Source organism: Rhinichthys klamathensis, unplaced genomic scaffold (assembly GCF_029890125.1).
Source record: "Rhinichthys klamathensis goyatoka isolate OS25496 unplaced genomic scaffold, OSU_Roscu_1.1 h1tg000011l_1, whole genome shotgun sequence".
NCBI classification, from domain to species: domain Eukaryota; kingdom Metazoa; phylum Chordata; class Actinopteri; order Cypriniformes; family Leuciscidae; genus Rhinichthys; species Rhinichthys klamathensis.
The window spans coordinates 13,153,261-13,169,785 of record NW_026606564.1 but is presented as its reverse complement, the minus strand read 5'-3'; the positions used below and the strand labels follow the sequence as shown (position 1 = coordinate 13,169,785).

The 16,525-nt window shown below is 37.5% G+C and overlaps 1 protein-coding gene across 1 annotated transcript; it reads left to right on the top strand.

Annotated features, from left to right (window-relative positions):
* Positions 1–3,134: 3,134 nt before the first annotated feature.
* Positions 3,135–8,104, top strand: LOC130095816 (uncharacterized). Its single transcript, XM_056262543.1, has 8 exons — positions 3,135–3,281; positions 3,367–3,717; positions 3,816–3,933; positions 4,086–4,177; positions 4,314–4,431; positions 5,179–5,283; positions 7,722–7,886; positions 8,085–8,104. The coding sequence occupies exons 2-8, from the start codon at positions 3,505–3,507 to the stop codon at positions 8,102–8,104; spliced, it is 831 nt and encodes a 276-aa protein (XP_056118518.1). The 5' UTR covers positions 3,135–3,281; positions 3,367–3,504.
* Positions 8,105–16,525: the final 8,421 nt, after the last annotated feature.

Sequence of the window (16,525 nt, the reverse complement as noted above, 5' to 3'; positions counted from 1 at the left end):
CTAAAGGAGCCTTTAGAGCTAGACTGCACACTAAAGGAGCCTATAGAGCTAGACTGCACACTAAAGGAGCCTATGGAGCTAGACTGCACACTAAAGGAGCCTATGGAGCTAGACTGCACACTAAAGGAGCCCATAGAGCTAGACTGCACACTAAAGGAGCCTATAGAGCTAGACTGCACACTAAAGGAGCCTATGGAGCTAGACTGCACACTAAAGGAGCCTATAGAGCTAGACTGCACACTAAAGGAGCCTATGGAGCTAGACTGCACACTAAAGGAGCCTATAGAGCTAGACTGCACACTAAAGGAGCCTATAGAGCTAGACTGCACACTAAAGGAGCCTATGGAGCTAGACTGCACACTAAAGGAGCCTATAGAGCTAGACTGCACACTAAAGGAGCCTATAGAGCTAGACTGCACACTAAAGGAGCCTATGGAGCTAGACTGCACACTAAAGGAGCCTATGGAGCTAGACTGCACACTAAAGGAGCCTATGGAGCTAGACTGCACACTAAAGGAGCCTATAGAGCTAGACTGCACACTAAAGGAGCCTATAGAGCTAGACTGCACACTAAAGGAGCCTATAGAGCTAGACTGCACACTAAAGGAGCCTATAGAGCTAGACTGCACACTAAAGGAGCCTATAGAGCTAGACTGCACACTAAAGGAGCCTGACTGTGAGCTGAGGAGGCTCCACATTTAAAAAATAAATGTAACAGCTAGATTAAACTGATCTCAGTATGTGAACTTATTTAACCAAGTAACACTTTAGCATGAATATTTATTAATGCAACTTTCTATTGCAAAGAAATAGAAAGTTTCTATCCCCCCCCCCCTCCATAGGCTCCTTTAGTTCGTACTGTACTAAATTTAACTAGCTTTCCTCAAAGCGCTGACACAACATACTCAAGGAAAGTAGATTGTTATCTGTTAATTTTACTATTAATTTAAAGATTCATCTCACAGAAAATAATAATTTCACATGTTCACATAATCTCTACCTGAACATTAAGGCTGTGAAAGGACTTTCTATTAACATAATCTGCCTCATGTTCTCCTAGAGAAGTGGAGATTGCAACATGTGTGCAGGCTATTGCTCCAATGACTCTATAGGGAATCCTATCATAAGATTAAAATAATGCTTAACATGTACTGTATTAAATAGTACATTTGTGAAATTTGCTTTTTGAAAGAAAAAAAAACGTGATGTCACCCTATCAATATATTTTACCGGCAATTTTATAAAAACCCTCTCTTATGGACATGGTCAATAAATGTCTGGGGAACACTATTAAACTATTAATGTACTCCTGCAGAGCGAGGACCACCTTGCGAATGGTTCGACAAACCGTGTTTCCCCCTAGATTCTGTGCATCACCGATCGTGCAAGTATGTAGGCTACCACTTGCAAAAAAAAAAAACGAAACGCAATACCATTTATGGTACAGTAAGTGCATGAATTCGATGTGTTAAATTATATATGTGCGGCTCAAGAAGTTTGCAAAGATAAGATATTCCTTCCGCAGAAAATCTGTATCTTTCATACACTATCAGAAAAGGCAAGGGGATTTTGTCCGGCTAAAAAACTCTTTCTCTACGATGTGCTCGTCTAACAATTTGCGCTGAGATGTCCACAGGATTTGAAAGAAAATGTAAAGCCATTGCAACAAACACTGGGAATTAGTTACGTCACCTATATGTTTCTTTGCTCACAGCTGATTGGTCAAACTTCAGTCTGAGATCTCGAATCCAGAACTTAACCTGCCCCGGAGCAGGCTAGCCGTGCAGCGTAAGGTACCATGGCAACGAACACCGATTAAAGCCGAGCTACTTTCATAGTACCTAAAACCCAGGGTTGGCGGAAACTAAGCTGAAACATAGCTGGCTAGCCACCTAAACCGGCTTCATGGTATAGGCCCCAGGTAGACCTTTTCACGTCGTTTGAGGAGCTGAAGATCACTGCACCTGGGCTTTCAAGACAAGCATTTGTGAAAATGTTACAAAAGCGCTCACAGCAATTTGGAAGGGTGTTATGATCAGGCACACTGGCCACAACATAAAGTGACCGCAAAGTCAGCTGTACTCGTTTGTCTAGGGGATTTATTAAACAATTGAGTAAATTATAAACAAAACTGAAATTGGGAAATGAATACAACAGAGCAAAACATTGCAGGAAGATCAACAATAGGCGTGGTGGCCGGTACACAAGTCTCTCCCTCCTCTCCTTCCTCTCTGCACGAAGTCCCTCAGCTTTAAAGGGTGTCTCTCCGCCCACTCGTTACCTGATCACACCTGCACACAATAACAAATGGAAAAACATACTGCCAAGCAGCCAAACATTAGTAAAAGAAACAGGGGAACGTAACAAAGGGTAAGACTTGAAAGCCATTAGTTTTCTGCATTTATGCAAGTCTTACTGGCATGTCACTGTATTCAAATTTTTATAATTCCAGAGTGGTAACATTTGTGGCAACGTCTTCCAAAAAGCTTTCCTTGAATGGACATATTGTCGTCATGAAAGAGAAAAACTCTGCGGCATTGATCACTTCTCCTGCCCAGCTTGCACCCCAGATACAGTTGCTGTTTCTGCAGATGGAAACAGAAAATTATATAGATTCAACAAAACAAAGGGGTATATTATTACATTTACATTTAATCATTTAGCAGACGCTTTTATCCAAAGCGACTTACAAATGAGGAGAACAATAGAAGCAATCAGACCAGGGATAGGCAACGTCGATCCTGGAGTGCCACTGTCCTGCAGAGTTTAGCTCCAACCCTAATCAAAGACACCTGAGCAAGCTAATCAATGTCTTCAGGATTACTAATGCTAAAGGCAGGCGAGTTTATATCAGGGTTGGAGCTAAACTCTGCAGGACAGCGGCACTCCAGGATCGATGTTGCCTATTCCTGAATCAGACCATCAAGAGGGCAACAGTATACAAGTGATCTAACAAGTCTCAGTTACTCTAGCACAGTACACATAGCAAGGTATTATTATTTTATTTGTTAAATCAGGAAAACAAATATAATAGTGTAGAATAGAAAAGGTAAGTGCTAGTATTAATTGATCAGGGGTTGACATAAAAGATGTCTAGATTTTTTTTTTAATCAATATGTTATTAATAACATTACTCTGTCAACATTTCTTGTGAATATTTTTTGTCATTAACATTTTCTTTATGTAGGGCAGAGGATCAACCATTTTTTGATGGAGTTTTTCTGGCCAATGACAAAGCTGTAGCAACATTTGTTGATTGTGTTCGTGAGAAGACTATTCCAGTAAGATATTTGTCAAAAGACTTGGGATTGTACACAGTGAATCAGGATTTAGTTTGTATATATTTGATATGACACTGTGTTACAGGTACATGGAAAAGGCATATGTGGAACATCAACATGGGCTGCAGCCAGGGAGACCTCTAAAAAGACAAACACCAAATGTGATGAAGAGGGCCTAGAGGTGGCAGTTTGCAGACACTGCATATTGCTTAGAGGTCTGAACATGTTTAGAGGGGAGATATTTGCATATTCTCTGTTTCTGCAAAACGAACTGGCCAAAAAAACAAACTGCAAGTGCTTCTGCACTGACATAATGTGTAGATATTGGCCCTATCTGCAAAAGGTGGCTCAAGCATTCCCAGAAATGCAAAACTTAACTCAGATGAAGCCATTTCTCTCAGTTATGCATGCAAAGGGGCACTCTACAAAATGTGAGGTAAATGTATATTCTCGAACAAAATGGTAAGCTCTTTACCATTTTGACGTCCTTTAACGTGATATTTTTATTTTGGACATCTGGTGTGTATGCTGTAGGTGCAGTGGGGTGGCAAAAACCAAACAGGGGCAGGCACAACGATTGGTGAAGAAGTTGAACAAGTCAACAGCTTTTTGTCCCGTGTGGCTCTAACTACAAAATACATGAGTAAGGCTAGTAAGTGGTCCTTTTTTACAGTTCTCATGTGTTGTGCTTTGGTAGCGTTATAATTGTTAAAACAGCTTGCTTTTTGATCGTTTTCTTTCATTCATCATACTTGGTGACAAATCACTAGTTTAAAAGCACATTTAATCCTTTCATCATTACAGCACGAGTAGATATGATCACATTGCATGCCAGAGGATGGAATGAGCGGAAAAAAAGAAACCTGCACAAGTACTTGTCTACACGGTACTTGAAGGTAATTAAAAATAAAGATTTCATCAATCAAGGTTAAATTTCAACTGACTAAAGTCCACTGATAAGTTGTACATAGTATCTAATACTTTTAGTATTGCCGAAGGTTTGTGTGACTTTCCATTAATTATATTTTTGAGACTATCCAAAAGACAAAGGACGTCAAAGAGGACATTGAGGCTATAAAGAAGTGCACACAAAGGTCTGATGAGGAACTACAACAGTGGGTCACTGATGTGAGACAGTGGGCAGTTGACAGTAAGTATTTACTTGTTGCAGTCTCCTATCAATAGAAAATTATCATAAATTTAAAAATGATTAAAAAACTTTATTTTTCCTTGCTAGTTTGTGTTTTAACACCTGACCCCTTAAAGGAACACTCCACCTTTTTGGAAATAGGCTCATTTTACAACTCCCCCAGAGTTTAACCGTTGAGTTTTACCGTTTTCGAATCCATTCAGCCGATCTCTGGGTCTGGCGGTACCACTTTTAGCATAGCTTAGCATACATCATTGAATCTGATTAGACCGTTAGCATCTCTCTCAAAAAAATGATCAAAGAGTTTCGATATTTTTCCTATTTAAACTTGACTCTTCTGTAGTTACATCGTGCACTAAGACCGACGGAAAATGAAAAGTTGCGATTTTCTAGGCCGATATGGCTAGGCACGTAATTTCCAGTCACTTACCTAGCTGGGCACTATTTTCAGGCGCTGCGTCATATCATTGCGCCTGCTGCATACATGGTACGGCAGCAAAGTTCCTTGATTATTACGCAGGAATGAGAGTATAGTTCCTAGCCATATCAGCCTAGAAAATCGCAACTTTTCATTTTCCGTCCGATCCTTAGTATACGATGTAACTACAGAAGAGTCAAGTTTTAAATAGGAAAAATATTGAAACTCTTTGGTAATTTTTTTTTAGAGAGATTCTAACGGTCTAATCCGATTGGTGTGGCACAGAAAATGCATGATACTGATGAAAGACCTTCACAAATTCTTTACAGCTCCAGATGACCTCAGAACAGATGATCCAGTGGCGTTGCAACATCTGATTGAAGGCCTATTCTTGGGCATCCAGCAGAAAAAGCGGGATCTGTATCGAGTAACCGGTAAGTAGCCTCCATGCCTTCATGTTCTTGTGGAGTTCATTTTAAAATGTGATATATATGGCTATAACCAAGTAATTTAAATTGAATCACATCTTAAAACAAAGTCTATCATCTACACTGTGCACTTAAACCACTACATAACCTTCTTATATTGAGTGAACAGTGCTGCCTTCCTATATGTCCAATGTTACCATTAGGGATGGCCCGATACCGATACTGGCATCGGGGATCGGGCCGATACTGTCCTAATATACTCGTACTCATACTCATAAAAATTCGCCGATACCACGCACCGATACCACGTACATTTTGCAAAACGAAACTGGCCGCCGTGAGTGCTTTGTCGAGGTGAACTGAGGCATAGGAAAGTATAATGTCGGCGGTTTGGGCTCATTTCAAGATAAGGGATGATGACAACAGCAAGGCAGACTGTGAGTTATGTTCAGCTAAGGTGTCGAGAGGAGGGAAAGAAAGTACATCGTTTAACACCAGCAATCTAATTAAACATCTGAAGACGCATCATAGATCTGATGGCCGAGCGCGCGCGCGGTAATGCACTCACTCTGTGTGTGCGGGTGCGGGAGAATAAAACGATTCGCGGGACTCCCGCAAACTAGAAATATCTATGAATAAAACATAAAAACTAAAATATTTTTATTCATCTCTTGCAGAAAAGCAACAAGAACAACTACAACAAAATAGAAACGATTTACAGGCCAGAGTTTCTATTCATAACATGGTTACAGCGTTGAGCGATGTAGCCAATCACAGACATATGTGTTGATTTCTTGAACGCAATGGCCAATCAGAAGCATTTAAGATAGACTCCCCTCACCGCTCAAAACGGACTTTTTTGTTCAGTGCTGAATTCTGTATGCTGGCAAATCCTCTAATTATAAAAAAAAAAGTGTGGATATTATGAGAGATTGATTGTGCAGTCAGCTTCATTGATAATAACAGAGATGTGTGAGATCGCGATGAACTGTCAGCTTTTAGGATTTATTAAGGGAGCACACTTTGCGCGCATTCAGTCATGCCAGACCATGCACGCAGTAGCCTGCTTGCTTTTATGTTAAATTAACAGTGGTTTGTGTGTTAATACTAGGGGTGTAACGGTACACGTATTCGTATTGAACCGTTTCGGTTCGAGGCTTCCGGTTCGGTACGCATACAAACCGAACGATTCCTTGGACCATTTTTCTTGCCGACAAAATTCGCGCTGGCGCGACCACCACAACGTTGCGCAACATCAAATGGCAAACGTAATGAAAGCGGAACGAAACTGCGCTACTCATTATATTGTGCTTCACGGATCGTTTGACCAGCAACATCTGTGCAGCGCGAGCCGATCTCGATCAAGCGATACTGTTACAACACAGCGCTAAGAGATCCAGTAAAGAAAACATTTGAATTCGCCACTGAAGTAATAACATCGCTGCGAGATCTAGTGAGAAGCATTTACATTTCTCCGTTATTAACCATAGATCTCTATTAGATCAAACAGCGCTGACGTGGACACCAGGAGAAACATTGTGCCGTGAATGAACTAGTAATACTTTACGTCCACAGACCAGCAACATTCACCATGGATTTAATATAGTAGGCTAACACTAACTGTAACCAGTTTGGCTGGAATAGTGAACTGCTTTCAAGTACTTCACACATCTTTTTCCAGCACTTCAAAACTCAAATAATATATAAATAAATATATATATATATATTTAAATGTTATTTTTAATGTGATGACCAAAACATTATTTGTTCATCCTTCAAAGATGACCCCCATTTATAAACCTGAAAGTTTCAAGATGTAGGAAAACTCAGTTATTTAAAAATATTTTTTCTTTTAACAAATAAGAAATTTCTCTGGCATTTCTTTCTTTTTGCTGTATCGAAAACGTACCGAACCGTGACTTTAAAACCGAGGTACGTACCGAACCGTGATTTTTGTGTACTGTTACACCCCTAGTTAATACATTTATTATTTTACTAATTTTTATTTATTTTTAGACTTGTTAAAACAAGCAGAGAAGAAAATAAAAACAGTCTTCTAACCTGTGTTCTAAAATAGTCGTCTTCTTTTCTGGGAGCCTATTACTTTTGCGGTAGAAATATCGGTATCGGTACTCGGTATCGGCAAGTACACAAATGTAAATACTCGTACTCGTATCGGTTTGAAAAAAAATGGTATCGGGCCATCCCTAGTTACCATCGCCCAACTCCCTGCATTACTTGAACATTGGCCAGATTCCAGATTATTTATTATGATTAAATGACCAGAAGTGTTGTCAAAATATTCTACAATTGCATTTTTAATCGCTGATGTTATGTGAGCTTTCTACCATAATTTGTAAGGTGCCTTTTGGATGTCCATTAGCACAATGATCAACTTTATGCGTATCCTCCTTAAACCTCTTTTGCTGTGTTTTTTGCGGCAGACCGTAACAAACAGCGACACAAGATCCGAAGACGGATTAGAGAGGACAAGAAAAAGCTGTTTAATGCCATATCCCAATACAATGATCTTCCAACCACCACAGAGTCTGTAGATTCAATTGAAGACCTTCTGGCAACAGAAAGCCCTATCTGGCCTTGGGATTCTGGTATGTAAAGTTTGACATTAATCATTTTAGTGAATCCCCATTTGTTTCAGAACATCGGAGACAGACAATAATTTTATTTTATTCTTGAAACCTTCTTGTTTTTGCCCACTCAAACTACACTAGAGGAAGTGAGTAAAGGTCTGATTCCTCAGATTAATGTGTCAAGGAGGTTCGCCCCTTTTCTTTTCCCTACTGTAGATTCAACACCAATCACTTGATGCCTATGTTGTAGGGACAGAGAATTGTAACGCTATTGGATTTTACTCCCAAAAGGCATTAAGAGGTAGTATTTTAGTATGGTGGTTAATTGAATTGGTCATTTGTCTTCATAGAACATGACACTTCCTTAGGCATGAAGAAGAAGGTTTTTGACAAGGTGATGCAGCTGGAGAGACTGATTGAGGAAGAGGCTATACTTGTAGGAAGAAATGAAACAGCATTGGACCCATCTTACAAGAACCTGCAGGGCCTTGAAGGACCAGGCTAGTGTACTATCAGATGACCTGGCCACACAGAGTGAGTACTAATTTCTTTATGCTGTTTACTTCATACAGTTATATTAAACAGCTTTAGAGATGGTAATTCATAGAAACTGCCATATTGATGTATTAGTGCACACTTCAAATATGTTTTTATTGTATACACCAATTTGATTTTTAGGCTACCCTTCAGGTCTTTCTGGTCAAGCTTACCATGGCCTGTACAGTGCTGTCCTCCAAAAACTTGAGGAGCTCAAGACGGACCTGGTAGCTGTGAAAGAAACTTACTCACAAATAGTGGTAGGTGGGAATGGTGGAGCTGTTGTTGTTGAAGAAGAAGAAGAGGAAGACCCATATGAGCATGTCTCCACAGATGCCTCTACAGATGATGAATTATAGATTCTGTCCTCTCCACTGCACAAATCATAATGCATGTTATACATTTTTTTTATCTCATCTGAATGTAAATATGGCAACTGTTGTGGTAATATCCTTTGTTTTAGTGAGAAGTATGTATGTACGCAGTGGAATGTGTTTAGTTGGCAGTTGAGAGAATGCCATGCTCTCTCCCCATTGTAAAGAATAAAACCTTGAACCTGAATTTTCTATCACTGCCTGACTGATTCTTAATATCTCTAGTAAAACAATGATCGTCATTATGTCACAGGTTGGTTATCGTTTGTCATTTTTATATTTTACATGTTTGTTCACAACATATTTACTACATTGACAAATGGATCAACAACAGTATACACTTTTTACAACACATGCGTGGTTCCTCAAGGCCTTTTACATTGAGGCAGCTTCTTCACCACATCACTTTTAGGAACATGTCCATCACTACAGCCAGATTGTCAAAGAACTCCCCGACTGCAGTTTTATTAAAGGCTGTAGCCCTGCCCGGGGATGTTGCCTCTGGAGATCGGACAGAGCGATGGCGACGTGCTAGGAAGCTGTCAAACCAATCTTCACCTATAGTAGACAGTCCATTATTAGCTATACGATTTAACTTTGTGGCAAGATCAGTTGGCCTTAGTTAATCTACAGAATCATGTGATCTCTTGCACACCCTAGCCTACCTGCACATTGTGCAACATGTATGATATAAGTTTTTCTACCTGAATCAATTTGCTTTGGCACAACAGTTGATGAAGTTGACAGCAAGAAAATTGAAAATGTACTTTTACATGAAATTTTTTTTTGTGTGAAATAAACATGCTTACCACAGCACTATGAGGTCCTCTCCTTCATGGCCAAGGGGAAATTTGAGGGGCTTGAAAACATAATGGTCACATGACCACAAATGTATTCCGTTGCCTAGATACAGGGGTTCATATTACCCGATGTCTCACATTACCCCGTTCTCCCCTACAGTATGCAGCATTCATTAACAAAGTGTTGTAAATACTATAATACAGTATACTACAATTTACTATAGTAAATACTATTGTTTCACGTCCGAAAGTAAACGCAAACTAAATACAAACAGCGCCGTATTCACCCAAATAGCATTATTCATATAAAGCACGTTAATCCTTACGCTGCTAACACAAAGTGCATTAGGCTATTGTGTAGCTATGCTAACTGCTAATTTCTAAGCACAAAGGGGCAGTTTAGTAAAACCATATGGCCAAACAAACGTTTTAAAACTCCGGCTGCAGTAAAACCTTGTTATATTCTGTTCATATATGGTTTTATAACCTTATTTTTAACTCCTATTTTGCTAACAGGACGAGCTGTGGTGCTGATGTTTTTTAAAGCTGTTTCAAAATATAAACTAACATCTTTACTTTTTCTTAACATAGATCATCTAAATACAGTGAAAGAACGACTTCGGCTGTACAATATGTTTGATATATTCAGTAGATGTATCTTTTTACAACCCTATTCACCCTAACCCTATTCACAGCAATACTTTGCTAATGGGAAGAACTACAAATATGACGCTAATTTGTATCAATATGCATGGCGCTGCTATAGGGAATTGTAGTTTTAAATTAAATATAACTTACTACTTAAAATCGGAAGTTATAAATACTTAACTAAGAGTACACTTAGGGATTTAAGTGGATGTTAATCCCATTTGTGTGATAATATTTTAAATATCTAACTGCTAAATAGGTGAAAATCAATTTTGACCATAATTGACTGCACCCCCTTTTAGTGACTCTATCCATAATAGTATAGTCACATAGCTAAAGTCAAGAGCTCTCTATAACAATTGGTCCCATGTCTGTAGCCCCTTCTGTTCCTGAATGACAAGGCTTTCAACATGCACTGAGGTCAAGGTTCACAGGTCAATATTTCAAAGCAGGAGCCATTTCCAATCTTCATACTGAGATATATTACTCTCCAGGCCAAGACCTTTCCAACAATGTATTTGGTTTAGTCCTACGTCAAGGCTTTAATTTCAACATTTCATGGACACAGCCCTGTCGCAGGCATGGTTTCAGTGAGGTCTTAGGAGGCCCAAACTCCAGCCTTCAACCTCACATCAGGCAATGCCATCACAATTGTGTTTATTACAGTAGTACACATATGTATGTACTACACCCAAGTAAAATATACACTATTTAAGTGTTTTTGCACGAGTCATGTACTTGTGAGCATCTGCATTAGTCTAAAGAGTCAGCCAATTAGGTGTCCTAATGGTACTTTCATAGGAAGTTCACTCAACAGGCAATGCCATCACAATTGTGTTTATTACAGTAATGCACATATGTATGTACCACAGTAAAATGTGTACTATTTAAGTGTTTTTACTTGAGTCATGAACTTGTGAGCATCTGCATTAATCTAAAGAGTCAGCATGATACATTTTATTTATTTGATGAATGGAGTTTAAAAGAACATTTATTTTAAATAGAAAGCTTTTGTAACATTGTTAAATAGAAAGCTTTTGTAACATTGTTAAATAGAAAGCTTTTGTAACATTGTAAATGTCTTTACTGTCACTTTTGATCAATTTAATGTATCCTTGCTGAATAAAAGTATAACCCTACTTTCTTTTAAAAAAAAAAAATTAAATATGTATTCTGTTAAGTTCACACAACAGGCAATGTCATTACAATTGTGTTTATTACAGTAGTGCACATATGTATGCATCAAGACAACGGAAGATATTTCTCCATACAGTTTTACAAGATGTCAGTGAACACTGTAGTATACCGGTAATCTGATTTTATTGTCTATATTATGTACATTTTGATGATGCAATATGGAAAGCATAACAGAAAAACATCTATGGTTTAAATTCTATTTGATGGTGTTCATCAACAAGTATGCTGAAACAACAAACAGTATATAGATATTGCATACATGGCCTACATACATACACGTACAGTATAATATGGAAATACTAAAGTAAAGTACATCAGAATCATACTTGGCAATATTACATACCCTGCCAATGTATTTTTTACATGCAAAAATAACAATGATTTATTTAAAGCAGTACTAAGGAGTTTTGGGCTGAAACTAACAAGCTCACTACCAAACAGGGATACAAAAACCCAACAAACACCACCAACAGTTAAATTGGCAGAGATTGAAACTGTCTCTTAACAATATAAGTCAGTAGTCTTATAGGTTAATGAACACGTGAAAAGCAAATAATGCATTGTAATAAAATGCTAAATGACTTTTAACGTTATTCATTCGCTACTTGGTGCCAGTCAGGAGAAACGACAGCTTTTCTTTTTTGATGTCAGAAAAAAAAGTCCAATTTAAATTTTTGATAATTTCTTCTTTCATTTTTGAGTTTTGAATTTAAGAATTAAGGCAGCTAAATATATCTTAATAAAATCTTAGATTAAATAATTGACATTCTATAAAAGTGCTGAAAACGGAAAAGCAATAAAAAAAAAAGCTCAAAAAAGAACTTTATCAACAGTTAGTATTTTGTCTTTGTTTCTAATAAAAACAATCTGTAAATTTTAGCAAAGGGCCATGATTTATAATCATGTCAATAATTTCCTGTAGATATGTTGCCCTTGATTATCTCTAAGCTATGGGTAAAAACACTTATTAGCTTTGGTTTGAAATGTAAAAGTCAAAGTGCACTATTTTCCAACAGTTGGGTTTCTAATGGCAATCCCCTTATACTGTAAATCTCTCCATAAAAATGGCTGTTTAATATAAAGGCAAGTCAAGTTTATTTTGTACACATCTTCAGTGCATCGGTGCTGTCCTTAATGTCCTCGAAAGCACCTATACTGCTGTATGCATTTACAGCCTGTCTGTGTTGACTTCTGAGTGACCTCAGATTGATGAGACTGTTGAGCCCACATGTAGTGTCCTCTGTCAAGTCACCAAAAACTGTAGAGGAACTGTAAGGAAAAACAGAAAGAAAAAGATGATATCACACAGGATTATGGGAAATGCAGTTCATAATGAGGTGGTGACGATCAGGGGAAGAGACCTCTAGTGCAAACCCAGGGAACACAAACCAGACACTGTGACAGATATCACATGACAAAAAGTGATTAACACAGTGGTCAACTTAGTAATAAACACAAAACTTCTTCAGATAGTGTTCATAATTTTCTTACCATCTGCCCATTCTCTTATTTCCAGCTGGTAAGGTAAGCATTCAGGGTTTCCAGGTCTCAAAGTGGATCTGTATAGCTTTAGAAGTCTAAAATGACAAGAAAATTATTACTAGAGTATGAACCACTATTTTATATTTGTTATCTGGTCACTTGATATTCATAATACAGGTTATTCTGTTCAATCCTGTTCAGCTTGTGTAAAACAAGTAACATTTGTTTCTAGGAAATTGAAACATTATTTCAGTCTCTTTCTATGTATTTCAATTTATATGTAATTATATGCTAATATTAAATCATTTTGATGCTTCGAAGGCATAATTATTGCATTACCAATGAAAAATAGATCAAAAGATACAACTAATACTGGTCTTCTATCCAAATACATAGGAATATAATGATTGGTACATCTACACGGCATGCCAACTACTGTTCCACTTCCTGCCCTAGGGGTGGAACCAGCACCATCGTGATGTTCTCCACACAATGTCATCTGAACAGAGGGACACAAACCTAAACATCAAGGGCATACACTAAAGCAAATGTCTCCAACTACATCCATTTTAATTAATCTAAAGCCTAATCAAAACTCAAACTGCCACAAAATATAATAGGTTCCTTCCTGGACCATACCCCACCCATCCATCAAGTTACAAGTAATCCTGCTTACAAACAAGATACATACACATACAAACACAGGTGAAAACATAACATCTTTGACAGACGTAGATATAACGGTTATTCATACAAAACTGACATTTAACACAGGATTTTTAATTAGGTTATTTCTAAAGATATGTATGCACTTGTACAGTATATCTGATATACAATTTAGGCAATGAATAATAAGCCAATAACTTTGTTTATGTTTGTAGTTATTTTATTCATTATAATAAAAAAAAAAAAAAAAAAAAAAAAAAAAATGTTTAATTCATTCTTCAAGAAGGGAGGAGGGCTCCCAGGAGTCCTTCCATTTGGCCCCACTGTAAAGAGACAACATTTTGAGTAAAAAAATTACATTTGCTGAGTAACTCTGTCAGGCTAGCAAAATGGTATATCATTTTATGAAATATAACTATTAAAAAATATTCAAACATTTCAGTAACTGTTGGCATTGTTAATGTTTAAACTTTTGTGTATGGTGTGTAAGTAATAAACTGTACATTAGTACACCTACCAGGTTTTGCATGGAACCCAACAAATGAGGACCTCCTCAGTTCCCTATAGAATAAACACACAAAAAAAAGACTATCTATCACAACACAAGTTTCCACAACACAATATCCAGCAACGTTTGTCTTGCAATTGTGGTGTGTCATGTCAGGAGTCCTCAAAATATACTTTGTTGGAAATATTAACATGTAATAACATTTAAACAATAACATTTAGCCTACTGATGTAAGATGGTGTTTCAAAGTGGTACAGTACAATATCATACGTCTGAGTGGTCTAGTAAATTACATGAAAACCTTGTGACAGTTTCAATTCATGTTAACTTTACATTACCAACATATTTAAAGCGTTTATCCTTTTTTTATCTATGCATTAATGTTTTCAGGGTTTCTGCAAGTTTCAACAAGTAAATGTGAGATTTTAAAGAAATTTTTAAGACCATTATGAATCAAATTTAAGACCTATTTCACATCAATACTTGCGAAAAAGTATGAAGGCGATGAAGGAAAATCAAAGTCGAGGATTTACTTGCAAAGTACATTAATTTACAGAACTGTGTGTGCAATTGTAGGTTTCATATTGGTCAGACAGACAGAAAACAAATAACTACAAGTACAGTTAAATAAATTCCAACATAATTAAGACCTGCCTAAACATAGTTAAAACCTACTACGTAATACCTTCATATATTAAATACTTTTTTTTACAAATTTGTTGGTTGGTAACCGAAGTATTGATTGGATAGCAGTCTACATCATATGAGCAATATGTACAGCCAAATTCTTTTCTGTTATTGTAAAGTAAACTTTGTATGCATCTTGTTTATAAAACTGGTTAAATTAGTGCTCACTGCATGAACACTAAATCCAGATTATTGTTCTCCAAACATCCAGTTGTAGAGTCAAATGCTCAAACAATGCAGACATTTTTTTAAAGCAGTCTTAGGCCACATGTCCACCAAACCGTTTTTTAGCCAGCTGAAAAAGCTAGGCGCTCTGCTGAAATCGCCTAATATATGAAATATCCGCAAAAGTGTACTAGTATCTCATTTCACAGATCGTTTGTTTCTGTGTTGTTTCTATATAAAAATGATGATATATTAAAAAGTATTTGCTCTGGCTCTTGTTTGAAATTATTTTTGTTTCATTATTATGCTTGTTGTTGTCATCTGTTGACGTTGTACAAGCAGAATGTGGCGGTTGGTCGGTGTGGTATTAGTCCCGGCCCTCCTCCACTGTGATTAGACGGCTGGGTAAAAAGTGACAGTGACGAGCGCTGCGTTTTACCCAAAGTTGAAAATTCATCAACTCTCGGCGACGCTGAAACGCTGAACGGTCAGTGCATCAGCATGAAAAATACACTCAGCGTCTCGTTACACTCATGCCGTTTTAAAACATTGGCGCTCCCATTGAAAACAATTGGAAAAATACGCCAGCCACGTGAAAAAAAACCCGCTTTGGTGGACACAGGGCCTTTTTTCATTGTAGAATCAAAAAGGATTAAAATATTAATGAGTGAATGCGAGTACATCGATATAAAGCAAGACAGTTTGAAAAGGCTTTATAAAGACAAACCTCTCTCACTCTTCTTTTCGAAACCTTGGAGTACTCAAAGTTGTTTTGCCTCACTCTCCTACAGCATTCTGGACACTCATCTGAAAGATAGGCAATATAACATTGAAATAAGTATACCAATATACCAGTATAGACAATACCAAACTATGACAAACTGTTACCAAATGCCAAACTGAATGTGTATTTGAATGTGTAGTTGATACATCAAATCATTTTAAATAAAGAAAATGTACTTAACACTTTTTTTTTTTTGCTTCATCTTGCTGGCTAACCTCTGTTGGACTGGATCTGTATAAAGAATATACAAGATACCACATTTTATTAAAGGTGACCTATAATTCAAAATTGAATTTACCTTGGTATAGTCAAATAACAAGAGTTCAGTGCATGGACATGACTAAGTTCACACTGCAGGCAAAAGTGGCCCAAATCTGATTTTTTTGGGGTCAAGTGACCAGGTCAGATTTCATCAGAGGTAATGTGAACACTCAAATCTAGCCCAGATCTGATTTTTTTTTCAAATCAGATTTAGACCACATACATATGTGGTCCTGAATCAGACCCAGATCTGATTTTTTTTCAATGCGGCCGCAGTGTGAACAATCAAGGCGGATTTGATGCGACTTTTACGTCAATCTACGTCGACATTTGTCACAATTATGCGCCGGCGAAGCCCTAGACACAACATACGCAGACAGTAGCCTAACATATACTTGACTAGATATGGAGAACAGCGATGAAGCGAGTCAATGAGAGTGAGGTGTTAGATCTAAGTAGTATATGGGGAGATACTTCAATTCAAGCTAGAAGGACCTACCGTAACCGCTCCGTTTTTGAAAAAATTGCACACGAAATGGAAGAACGGG

Excerpts from the sequence above, each read along its gene's own strand:
- LOC130095816 (XM_056262543.1), top strand. The coding sequence starts at position 3,505 with ATGTTTAGAGGGGAGATATTTGCATATTCTCTGTTTCTGCAAAACGAA. Across the intron at positions 3,718-3,815 it reads GGCACTCTACAAAATGTGAG|GTGCAGTGGGGTGGCAAAAA; the intron begins GTAAATGTATAT and ends TGTATGCTGTAG. Across the intron at positions 4,432-5,178 it reads GAGACAGTGGGCAGTTGACA|CTCCAGATGACCTCAGAACA; the intron begins GTAAGTATTTAC and ends AATTCTTTACAG.